The sequence below is a fragment of the Colobus angolensis genome, unplaced genomic scaffold, assembly GCF_000951035.1.
Source record: "Colobus angolensis palliatus isolate OR3802 unplaced genomic scaffold, Cang.pa_1.0 Scaffold4, whole genome shotgun sequence".
In the NCBI taxonomy this organism is placed as follows: domain Eukaryota; kingdom Metazoa; phylum Chordata; class Mammalia; order Primates; family Cercopithecidae; genus Colobus; species Colobus angolensis.
Genome location: NW_012117376.1, coordinates 2,514,843 through 2,526,381, shown reverse-complemented (window position 1 = coordinate 2,526,381; position 11,539 = coordinate 2,514,843). Strand labels below are relative to the sequence as shown.

The window sequence follows — 11,539 nt, the reverse complement described above, 5'->3', positions numbered from 1 at the left end:
CACTTGGAAGGCCTTAACTTTCTAAATACAAATCCAATCATTTCTCTTCCCTTCCTAATATCCTCCAACAGCTCCCCACTGCCAACCACTCTACCCATGGTACACTGAGCTCGTCCTTTCACATCTCTGGGTCTTGTTCTATAACTCCTTATATCCCTTTTCTCCTGGCAAACTTCTATACTTCTCCAAACCCCAGTTCAAATAACATCTCCCTTGTGAAGCTTTCCTTGGCATTGTCCCCAGTTCCCCACTCCCCAAGGCAGAGCTGAGGCCATTACAAGTGGCCTTTTTCTGGTCTCATCAGACATGGATTGGGTTCCTGAGTCTCTTTGTCTCTCTCTCTCTTTCTCCCTCATTTCCCAGAGAAACCTTCTCCTCTCACTCCTGATTCATTCATTCAGCAAATAGTTTTTAGCATCTATTAGGTAGGCTCTATAGATACACAGCAATGAATAAAACAGACAAGGACCTTACTGTCCATTTGTACAGATGCCCTCCCTCCCACCTTATAGGGAGAAGGGAAGCCATCAGTCGGTAATTCCCTCAACATCTGCCCATCAAAACACACAAATGCCCCCATCCACAACCATCTCCTATCTCCTCCTCCCTTCCAATCCTAGAGGAGGGAATGAGCCACCTCCGGTTGTAGGCCAGCCCCTCTGTCTCCACCCTGGATCTCTCCCTTTAACCTCATCAAAGACTACATTCCATCAGTCGTCTCCCCTCTTGGTAGTGAAGCAGTAAAAAGTGGCCCATTTTGGGTGCAGGCAATAAGGGCACAAACTAAAGAGTATGTAAAAACAATAATAAAACTGACTAAAATCTGGCCTGCTTTTTGTTAGCAACATGCATCAGCAATTCTAGCCCACATCAGTAATAAAATACTCCTGTCTCCTGGGACTGGGATGGGGATATGCCCATATACACACTTGGTACCCCAGTGGCTCTTTGTCCTTCAGCATATAAACAAGTCTCTCCCATCTATAATAAAAATTCTCTCTCAACCCAATGTTCTCCTCGAGATATGTCCTCTTCTCCTAATTCACATCCAGGCTTCTAGACTCCCTGACTCAATCTCTTCAACTTCCTTTATCCCTCAGTCTACTGCAACCTAGTCTCTCTGTCCATCACTCAGCTGCAATTGCTCTCACCAAGGCCACCAACTGGGCACTTTCTAACCCTCAACTTACCTGACTGCTTCCCAACTCTGTAGGCCATTCCTTCCTGGACACCTCTATCTCTCTTGGCTGTCATAATGTCACACTCTCCTGGTTCTCCTCCATACTCTGACCACTCCCTCTTAGCCTTTTTAATGGGCTCTGTATTTTCTACCTGTCCTTAATATTGCTATTCTATGAGTCTTCATTGTTGGCCCTCTTGGCTTCTTACCCCACACATTCTGCCTGGTCTGTCCCAACCACACCCACAGCTTCAAGTACTGTCTCTCTCTTGCTGAGCTCCAGACCCACTTTCTAGCTACCTCCACTGGAATGCACCATGGACATCATAAATATGATGTGTCTATCCGTGTCCTGTGTTCTATACCCCAGTGAATTATCCCTCTCTCCATTCAATCCCCAGTAGCATGTAAGTCAAAGTGGACTCCTTTCTCCTCCTGTAACACATGGTCACTAAGTGCTGTGGCTGCTAACTCATGATCCCATCTATCCTCATCTCTCAATGATCTCTGCTACTATCTTAGTTCAGCCCTTGTGCTCTTTCTCCTGCACTATTGCACCATCTTCCTTCTTCATCTTCTGGCTCCTAATCATTCCCTCTTCAATCCTTTCTTTGCAATTGCAGCTTGAGTGATATTTTGAAAATACAAATCTGAGCATGTCAGATCCCTGCTTCAAATCCTCCCCATTGGCCTAAAGCATAAAGTCTAAGCTCTTTATCCCAATATTCAAGGCCCTTCACGATTTCCCCCTGCTCCTCTCATCCCCAACACTTCACTCCCATACCCCCACATGTCCTCTGCTCTGACCACATTTAGTTACATAGGCCCAGGCATGCTGTGTTCCTTCCTGCCTCCATGCTTCTGCGTGCAATTCCTAAGCTTAGAATGCTCTAGGCTCTCTGGGAAAAAGGACCTTCTCACCTTCCCTGGGAAGTCTTCTCCGGGAAGCCTTCTCCATGCTTAGAATTAGGTTCTCCCGTCCATGCTTCCTTAGCTCTCTGTTTATGTGTCACACCCTATAGTAACCACTTTTTCACCCAATGCATTTTCACGGAACACCTACCATATGGCTTATCCTGTTATGGATGCTGGGGTTGCTGACACTAGTAAGATCCAATGCCTGAGCTCAAGAAGTTCCTAAACTAGTGTGTGGTCATTGTAGTCCCACCTACTCAGGAGGCTGAGGCAGAAGGAATGCTTGAACCCAAGAACTCAAGGCTGTAATGCACTATGATCATGCCTATGAATAGCTGCTACACTCAAGCCCAGGCAACACAGACAGACCCCCATCTCTAAAAAAATAAAAGAAGGTCTTAATCTAGTGGTGAAAACACACATAAGTAGATCACGGCATACCATGGGGTAAGTACAGAAATAGTTTTCAGTGAATACTGGAGAGTACAGAGGTGGATCCTAACTATATCTGGAGAGCTCAGGAAGGTTCATGCCTCCCAGTCTTTCGCTAAATTACAATTTCTGCAGGGAGGAGATGGTGGCATTCATCTATATACATATAATAAGCCCTCAATAAATGCAGCTGGCACATCCTCAATTCATGTTGGATGGATGATTGAACAAAGGGATGAGAGCAAATTTAGTCACTTCCTCCTGTCTTCCCACCACTCTGTGTATCCCTCTGTTATAGCATATATTTACCCTCTTGTGATTTTTTTAATTTTTGCATCTCTCCATCTAGACTGTGAGCTTCTTGAGAGCTGGGACTATGTCTGACTCATTTCTGTTGCCCTGGCACCCAGAAAAGGACATGGTTTAGAAAAAGCATACCTTGATCTTTCTATATTAAGTATACACATTCATAACCCCATCCTCACCCTCTGTGTCCAAAGCCACAGGCAGGAGAGAGAATGAGAGGTCTGTTCCTAATGCCCCCACCAGCCTAAGAACCCAGCAAAATCCTCAACATGAAGGATCTCCCCCAGGGAGCACACTGATTGTAGGTCAGAGAGTGGGATGTGATCTTAGTAACCATCTAGTGCAACCTCCCAATCCCTCTCTCCAGCATAAAAATCCCCCCGCCAGTCTCTAACTTCCAAGTATGTGGTCCATGACTGGGATATTCCTCTCTGTATGCTACCAATCCCACTAGTCTGAAGCTTGGGCTGCTGTAGAGTTCTTCCTTATGCACAGGGGAGACCGCATGGTGTCATACAAAGAATGTGAGAGTTGGGCAAGCCTGAATTCAAATCCTAGCTCCCCATTTCCTAACTTTGCAAGTGAGGTACTGATCTCTCTGCGGCTCTGTTTATTCATCTGTGAAACAGAGATAAGAATGACTTCCTTGGCTGGGCACGGTGGCTCACGCCTGTAATCCCTGCACTCTGGGAGGCCTAGGTAGGTGGATCACTTGAGGTCAGGAGTTTGAGACCAGCCTGGCCAACATGGTGAAACCCCGTCTCTACTAAAAATACAAAAATTAGCTGGGCATGGTGATGTATGCCTGTAATCCCAGCTACTCAGGAGGCTGAGGCAGGAGAATCGCTTGAACCCAGGAGGTGGAAGTTGCAGTTAGCCGAGATCAGGCCAGTGCACTCCAGCCTGGGTGACAGAGCAAGAGAGACTCCGTATCAAACAAACAAAAAAAGACTTCCTTTATTGCCATGAAAATAAATAAAGGAGAAGGCCTGTGTGTGGTGCCTAAGACATAGGTCCCTAATGCCTCCTTAGCTAGTCAATTTCACCTCCTAGTAAGTTCACTCATTGGCCCTGACTGGACCCACTGGAAACTCCACAAACTTCAGGGCTTTCCTTGCGCTCCAGAGTCCAAGGCTTCTCCACTGCATCCCGACCCCACCCCCGCCTCTCCTCATCTAGGGCACACTCTCTCTCAACTGCCACCTACGCTCTACACTCCCACCCCACGGCCCCCAACCAGCTGGATACCTTCGCAGATGTCACCACGCTCCTGGAATCCCGCGCTGCAGCTGCAGCGGCCCACAGGCACCAGCCACTCGCCGTCAGCGCCACAGTGCATGCGTGGGGGGCTGCCAGGCTCCCCTTCCGAGTGCGCCACGCACGTTCCGGCCACTTCCACCAGTGTGGAGAAGGCGCTCTCGGCTGCGGTGGCTGGGAACGCGGCCAGGCCCCGCACAGTGGCATGGCACTGCTTGTAGTAGACGCGTACCGAGACAAGCGCCACGCATGCGCCCACGTCCTGAAAGGCCAGGTGGAAACCCCGCCGGCTGAGCGGGCCGATCTCGCGCACCTCTGTGTTCAGCTTCATCTTGCGCTCACCCAGGTCGCCCTGCGTGAAGCTCTCGTCCGCCGCGATCGTGTCGATTTTGCGGGGCCGGCTGCCGCCTAGGCGGGGACGCCCGCGGCCCAGGTCGGCCTCAGTTTCCAGGTAGTAGACGTTGAAGGTCTCCTTGCAGGTGCCCGCGGCGCCAGGGATGCTGCTGCAGTCACGGAGTGTGAACTGCAGCTCCACGAAGATGCGCTGCCCGCGGCCACGGCTGATCCAGCCAGTCTGCAGCCAGTTGTCTTGGTTGGGCTCCAGCACATTGCACACTTGGTATGTGCGGATGGGACGGTCGTGTTCATCCACACCGCTGATCTCCTCCCACTGGGGACAAGAGTAAAGGGGTGGGCAGCCCAGAGCCAACTTGCTTCCAGGAGGTGGAGCGCTAGCAGTGACTCCTGACTTCTCTCTCACCACCATGCACACCCCGGAAATTGTAAGATGCAGCGCTGGGAGAAACTTTGGAAACAAATGATCCCAATCCTTATTTTTATAGATGGGGAAACTAAGGCTCCAGAGTGAGAGCAATCTGACCAGGTGTACACATCAAGTTAGTAGTGGAGCTAGGAATGGTGCCTGTAGTCTCCTGATTCTCGAACCAGTGCCCTTTGCACTCCACCAAGCTGCTGTTACAGCCCACATCATCCCACCCCTACCCCAAGTCTCCAAGCCTTTTTTAGGACTCCCAGTCTTGCTTGCTCTGTCAATCAATCAACAACATTGCTTGGAGGATCTACTACTATGTGCAAGCCACTGTCCTGTATTAGCTCCATCCGGATGCCAGGTTTCTGTTCCTAGACAGCCAGTTCTGTCCTCACTTATTCACTTTTTTTTTTTTTTTACTGTCTAACTGGCTGAACACTCAACGTTTTTTAATAGGCAACTCTGGCTTGAAGCCAGGGCTGCTGGAGACCACACACTCTGAGGAGCACTTTTGTCTGATGTAAACATGAGGAGCTGAGGAGACTGTGTCCTGGACCACCAGAGGATCCCTGGGACAGGGAGGGACACTTGTGCACTTACCCCATTACTCGGCAGTGCAGTCCAGCCCAGCTCAGCCTGGGAGGCTTTGGAATCCAGGAGGATGACTAAGGAGAGGGGAAGACAGAAATGTCAGAAATCGAGAAGGTCAGTTTAGCAAGAGAGTGGAATCCTTTGGTGAAGTTCCTGTAAATTTGCTGAGAGAATGCAAAATGTGACAAATGATATGGACAAGTTTTTCCCACTTCATAAATCCCCGGGGTGGGTGTGAATAGCTCAAATCCAGAGAGAGGTAGCCACAGTCAGTAGGGAAGGAGCTTGTATTCAATTCCTGGGGCTGCTGTAACAGATTACCACAAACACAGTGGCTTAAAACAACATATCGTTTTTCTGTTACAGTTCTGGAGGTCAGAAGCCCAAAGCCACTTTCACTGGTCTAGAGTCAAGGTGTTAGCAGGACTGTTTTCTTTTGGAGGCTCTGAGGGGAGAATTCATGTCCTTACCATCTTCAGTGTCTGGTGGCCGCCTGTAGTCCCTGGCTTGTGGTCTCCTCCTCCATCTTCAAATCATATCACTTTAATCTCTGCCTCAGTCATCACACTGCCTCCTCCTCTGACTCTGACTCCTCCTGCACCCCTCATACAAGGACGATTGTGATTATTGGGCCCATCCAAATAATCTAAAACAATCTCTCCATCTCAAAAGATCATTAATCACATATGCAAAGTCCTTTTTGTCACTGAAGGTAACATTCACAGGTTCTAGGGATTAGGATATTGACATATTGGGAGTGGGGGTCATTATTCAGCTTCTACAGGGTCCATGGCAAATACTCTAAGGTTGGCTTTCAGATTGGGGTGGGAGTCAGTGACTCTCCTCAGCCTTCTTAGGTTCCCAAAGTTATAACTAAGTGTCAGTTAGAGAGAGAAAGTGAGTAGTGAATGTATCAGGGGATTCCTGTATATACCCCCCAATCCACTCCCACTCAGGGGCTTTTCTGAGGTCGGTGGTCCCCAGGCATGAAGACTTGAACATTTTTAGTCTGACTGCCTGAGCCTCTGAGAAAACAATGTGGAGAGATACTGCTAACAACTGGAGAAATAAAATATCTCTTCTCCTCAGCCAGCCCTTTTCCCAGGGGCTGTCACTTCCACTGCTTTTGAAAGAATGTCAGGGGTCCTTTTATGTATACATCTATGACCCTTCCTACCAGAGAAGCTTGGAGTCCCTTTATTCCCCCAGGAGGCATTGGATCAGCAGCCTGCAACCTCTCAGCATGGATCAAAGAAACTGGTTTGGACAGCAGAGCCCGCAGACCAGAGACAGGAGGCCAGGACATCCCGCAGTCTTGGAAGATTACCCTCTGGAGCTTAAGCCAGGGGGTGGGCCACCAAGGTGAGGGCCTCTCCAGAGGCATCAGCGACTGTGGGCAGGACCGCCGACAGCTTTCCGAGATCGGCGCAACTGACAGCACATCGGAATTGCATACTGGAAGGCATCAGCCATCCAGGGCCCCGACCAACCCCGCGGTCAACGCCTCAGATTCCAGCTCCTCCAGATTCTGCACCTGGATATGACGCCTCTGTATTCAACTGAGCGTATAGCTCCCCCAAATGCACAATCAGAGGCAAGACGCGGGCCACAGTATCGCCGACAGCCTCAAACCCGGCAACGCGGAGCGCGCCCGGTAGATTACGCTCAGAATTCAGCACTGCGGACAGTTCCATGATTGCACGTCGGGCAGCGCCCGGACCCAGCCCCCTCGACCAGCATTCCACCTCATGCTGGCCACACTGTGGTCTCCTAGCCCCTGTGGTCCGGGCTCCACCCGGTCTTTCCATATTCCGAGCTCACCTCCGCATCTCCCTGTCTCCACTCTTCATCTCCCCGCCCCCGCACCTCCCACCTCCGATCACTCAGCTTGTCCGTCTCACCCGCCGCTGGACCTCTGCCTCTGGCTCCCGCGGTTCTTGGTCTCTTTCTTCCCCAACCTCCCGGGTCTCCAGCCCCCAAGCTCCTCAGCGCCCCTCTCATCGCTATTGCTTGGCCACATTTTTCTCTATCTCTCCAGTTCTTTGCTGCCTGCTTGCTTCAAGCCCCAGTACAGACTCTAGTCTCTCCAATGACTCCTTCCCGCAGAACCCCCGTCCCCAACCCCCTATCTTTTGGCATGCCAGGCTCCGAGCAGAGCCCACCAGTCTTCTCACCTTCCTCGGCGGTCCCAGGCCGCCAGGGTCCCAAAAGCAGCGCGAGACAGAGCGGCATCCGGCAGAGGAACAGGCGCAGCGGGTGTGGACCGGCGCCGGTCTCCATGGTCCGCAGACCGAGCTGTCAGTGCGGCCGCGGCTCAAGCCGCGCCAGCCTAACACCGCTGAGCAGTGCCCCCAGACCCCAGCGCCAGCTGGGGGCGGGGTCTCGCCGCTCGCCATCATCCATGGGGACCAATCACTAGGCACCGCCGCGGGATGCCCACCAATCCCCGCCAGCAGAGGGTGGGAAGGTGGAGTTTCATAGGCCAGGGGCGGAACACCCAACCTGTGGGGAAAGGAAGGGGTCCCGCAGATCCCCAAACCGTGGGGGATGGGGCAGCCGTGGGAGCTGGCGGGGCTTCTGAGCGAGGGGGATGAGCTAGCGTCGGTGGCCCAGAGCTCTAAACCTTAGCTCCTCATTCCTGAGAAGTAGGCAGGCAACGTGGGCTTGGCTTAAAGAGGGGCGACCCTCGGGGAGGCAGCGACACTTGCAGCCTCTGAGCTAGTCTGGAAGCTCCCTTGTTCCCAGGACTTGCGGGGTTTTGAAGCTTTATGTTCTGACCCCAAGCTCTGGGGAGCTCTCCTATCTCCCTGCCCTAGGTCTGTTCCTGTGTCTGAGGCTCCTGGTGTCTCCTGGCTCATCCCTCCCTTTTCCCGCCCTCATCACACACACACACACACACACACACGCGCGCACACAGCGGCAGGAAGGAGGGGCCGAACCCGAACCCGGGAGCTGCTCGGAAAAGGAGAGCAAAGTGAGGGACGGGGTCCCGCCCTACCAGCGCGCTGCCGAGGCTGGGAAACCATGTGGACGCTGGGATGGGGGCGGTGGTGGTTTTGCATGAACGATCTGTTCCTCAGGTTCTTGCTCCTGCTGTCAAGACATAAGCAGCACACCTCATAACCACCCCTGTCCTCAGTCTGCTCAGAGTCGGGGGTTCCCCTCTTTGATCACCCCACTCCGCCCACCCCAGGGGACTAGTGAACAGCACAGCCGCCAGGAATCGGAGATTCCTGCAAGAGAGGTGGAGCAATCCTAAAAGAGTTCAGCCGGCGCTGAAGAAGCCGCAAGAAAACGTGGAACACGACCTCTGTCTAGTGAAGGTCATTTATGTGCAAGCTGAGGGTTTAACACTTTGGTGGTGGGAAGGGCTGGGGCCCTCCAGGACGAGGGAGGCGGCTACTGAGCGCCACCATCTGGGCTGAACTTGAGGGGAGAAAGCTCCACCCACCTCGTGGCTTTTCCGAGCTCTTTTCTTGGGGGACCCACCCCCTCTCTATTCGGAAGCGAACATAGCCTAAGAAGCCTCGAGAGTGAATGTGAATCCTGTGACTACGTGGCCCCTGCAGTCTGAGTGTCTGTGCTTTTGCGTATATGTATCCCTCACCTCTCCACCCAGCCCTCACTGGGCACCATGCTCTGTGCTGCAGATGCCCTGGTGAACCACGCTGTCTCTGCCACAGTCCATACCTCTTTGAACACCGAGTGTAAGGAGGATTCCTGGCATCGTAGATCACTGGCCATTTACAACCTGCTTTCATGTGCCATTTCTGCGTGTGTTCGTATGTATGTGCGTGAGTAAATGCACAGGTGCTCACTCAGACATACTTGCTGGACAGTAGCAATAGGAGGAGTAGGTGGGAGGAATTGGTCTTCTTTACCTGCAGAAAGAAAGGTCATCAGGAGAGGCTGTGGCTTGGACACTACGGGAGACAAGCCCGCTGAGGAAGCAGAAGGAGGTGTGGCATCCCTCCAGTCCTTGGATGCAGGCGGAACCTCTAAAACCGGACCTACCTGAGGAAGGGTTCTCACACTGCCACCTCCTTTCCATCTTCATTCTCCTCACGCTCGATTTCTCCCCTCCCCCTCCCTCCAGCTCTGGGAGATGGTATTTTTAGAAGCTGCTTAGAGACCCGGGACTCCTTTCATTTCAAAATGAGTCCTCACTCCACCATCGCTCACTCCTCTTTAGAACCGGGTTCCATCCCCTTAGCAGGCTCTAAGGCACCAGTCATGGTTTCTTACTGAAGCTCCAGGGAATTCAACCCAGAGGTTCTGACCGTAGGTGCTAAAACAAAACACAGACTTCCTCTGAACCTGACAAGGACCTTTCAGAAACCAAACAGATGGGGGAAATTATCCGGGGAAATCTACATAGGATGCTCTGGCAAACATCTGACTGTTGGAGTCTGGTTTCTACCCTCTTCCACCATACACACCTTCAGGCATCTGGGGTAAATTTCCAGACGGAGACTCTAGGAATAGGGGGAAAGAAGAGGACGAAAAGTCGTGAAATAATCCTTCCCTTTCTTCCTCTGAGCAATTCATTTATAATAAAACCAGAATAGAGAAGCCCCAGTGAATGCAGATATATGCAAATCAGCTGGATCTTAATAAGAGTTGCTCTAAGGCGGACCCCACTCTATCAGAAAGCTGCAGAACAGACAGCTCAGTAAAATTCAGGAGGGCCTTAGAAGGAAACCAACCCATTGTTTATCGGGACCTTTAAGTGCTGGGGGCCAGTTAACTAATGGCTGGAGTTAGGTTCCTCCCAGGAATAGCAGTGGAGACTGGTGAAATTTGGGGGTGGGGGCAGAGAGAGGGTATCTGTCCCTGGCGTTGAACCCTCAGCCCTCCGGCCAGCTTTGGGCTTTCTGTCCATGGTGCTGAATCCAACAGAGTCTGGACACTCAGCTGGACCTGGGACTTCTCTGCTGCCATGTTCTGATCCTTGGCAGGATCATAAAGGGTAAGTAGTTTTGCTTCATAATCTTAAATATTTTCTCTGCTTAATTTTCAAAATTAGTAAATTAAATGCTTTATATTTCCTTTAGCTAAGAATATACAGTGGTGGCTTCTACTCTTCCAGCCTGTAACCAAAATCCGACAATTCATGTCTTCAGGAGATAAACAGCCTTCACTCCCTTGCAGAAGAGTGGAGGGGCCTGGAACCCACCCAGAAACATCTTGTTTTCTCTTTTGCACCTCTCCGACTTCTACTGAAATAGGCTGGAAGGGATACTCCTCTCTACTTCTACCTCACTATCTTCTAGGATCGTGGGGGAGGACACTTGATGTGGCTGAGCAACTTAATTAAGCACCCAAAATAATAAAAAGTGACCTTCCAGGGAGCAGATTTAATGTTACCACAACCTCCATCTCCAAGTTACTGAAAGTTACAAATCTAGATGCTGAAGATTTGACCTCTTCCTTTTGCACAGATACAGAAAGTATGCTGAGCCTGACTGGACAGAGAAGGTTATCTCCTCTATAAAGAAGTTTAAGATTGTGTCAGAGGAATCAGGGTCAAGTCCAACTCTCAGGAAGAAGGATGGGAAGAGGCAAAGAGCAGTGGGAGCTTTATTATTCAAATGGTCATCTTTTTTTTTTTGAGACAGTGTCTCACTCTGTTGCCCAGGCTGGAGTGCAATGGCCCGATCTCAGTTCACTGCAACCTCCACCTCCTAGGTTCAAGTGATTCTCCTGCCTCAGCCTCCCAAGTAGCTGGGATTACAGGTGCACACCACCACACCTGGCTAATTTTGTATTTTTAGTAGAGACAGGATTTTGCCATGTTGTCCAGGCTTGTCTCAAACTCCTGACCTCAAGTGATCCACCTGCCTCAGCCTCCCAAAGTGCTGGGATTATAAGCGTGAGCCACCATGCCTAGCCTCAATGGTATTTTCTTGGATAAAGGAAGCATAAAGCATTTAATTTACTAATTTTGAAAATTAAGCAGAAAAAACCTTTAAGATTATGAAACACAACTACTCACCCTTTATGAGCCTCCACTTATTTCTTTGTAAAATAGGAACAAAAACACCTTTCAGAGTTATTGTGAGGTCAGAATATAATTTTATACTATTTTA

The 11,539-nt window shown here is 50.8% G+C and overlaps 1 protein-coding gene and 1 pseudogene across 1 annotated transcript; one reads left to right on the top strand and one right to left on the bottom strand.

Annotated features, from left to right (window-relative positions):
- Positions 1 to 2,949: 2,949 nt before the first annotated feature.
- On the bottom strand, positions 2,950 to 7,816 carry LOC105521198 (ephrin type-A receptor 10-like). The gene is made up of 3 exons (XM_011955282.1): positions 7,625 to 7,816; positions 5,460 to 5,524; positions 2,950 to 4,760 (listed from the first exon to the last, which is right to left on the bottom strand). Exons 1-3 carry the CDS (start codon positions 7,728 to 7,730, stop codon positions 4,044 to 4,046), a joined length of 888 nt encoding a protein of 295 aa, XP_011810672.1. The 5' UTR covers positions 7,731 to 7,816; the 3' UTR covers positions 2,950 to 4,043.
- A 181-nt stretch (positions 7,817 to 7,997) lies between these two features.
- Positions 7,998 to 11,539, top strand: part of LOC105521429 — a 29,747-nt pseudogene continuing 26,205 nt past the window's right edge.

Coding starts and splice junctions, on each gene's coding strand:
- LOC105521198 (XM_011955282.1), bottom strand. CDS start 7,730: ATGGAGACCGGCGCCGGTCCACACCCGCTGCGCCTGTTCCTCTGCCGG. Junction 5,525..7,624: donor GCCTGGGACCGCCGAGGAAG/GTGAGAAGACTG, acceptor CCCTCTCCTTAG/TCATCCTCCTGGATTCCAAA. Junction 4,761..5,459: donor CTGCACTGCCGAGTAATGGG/GTAAGTGCACAA, acceptor TCTTGTCCCCAG/TGGGAGGAGATCAGCGGTGT.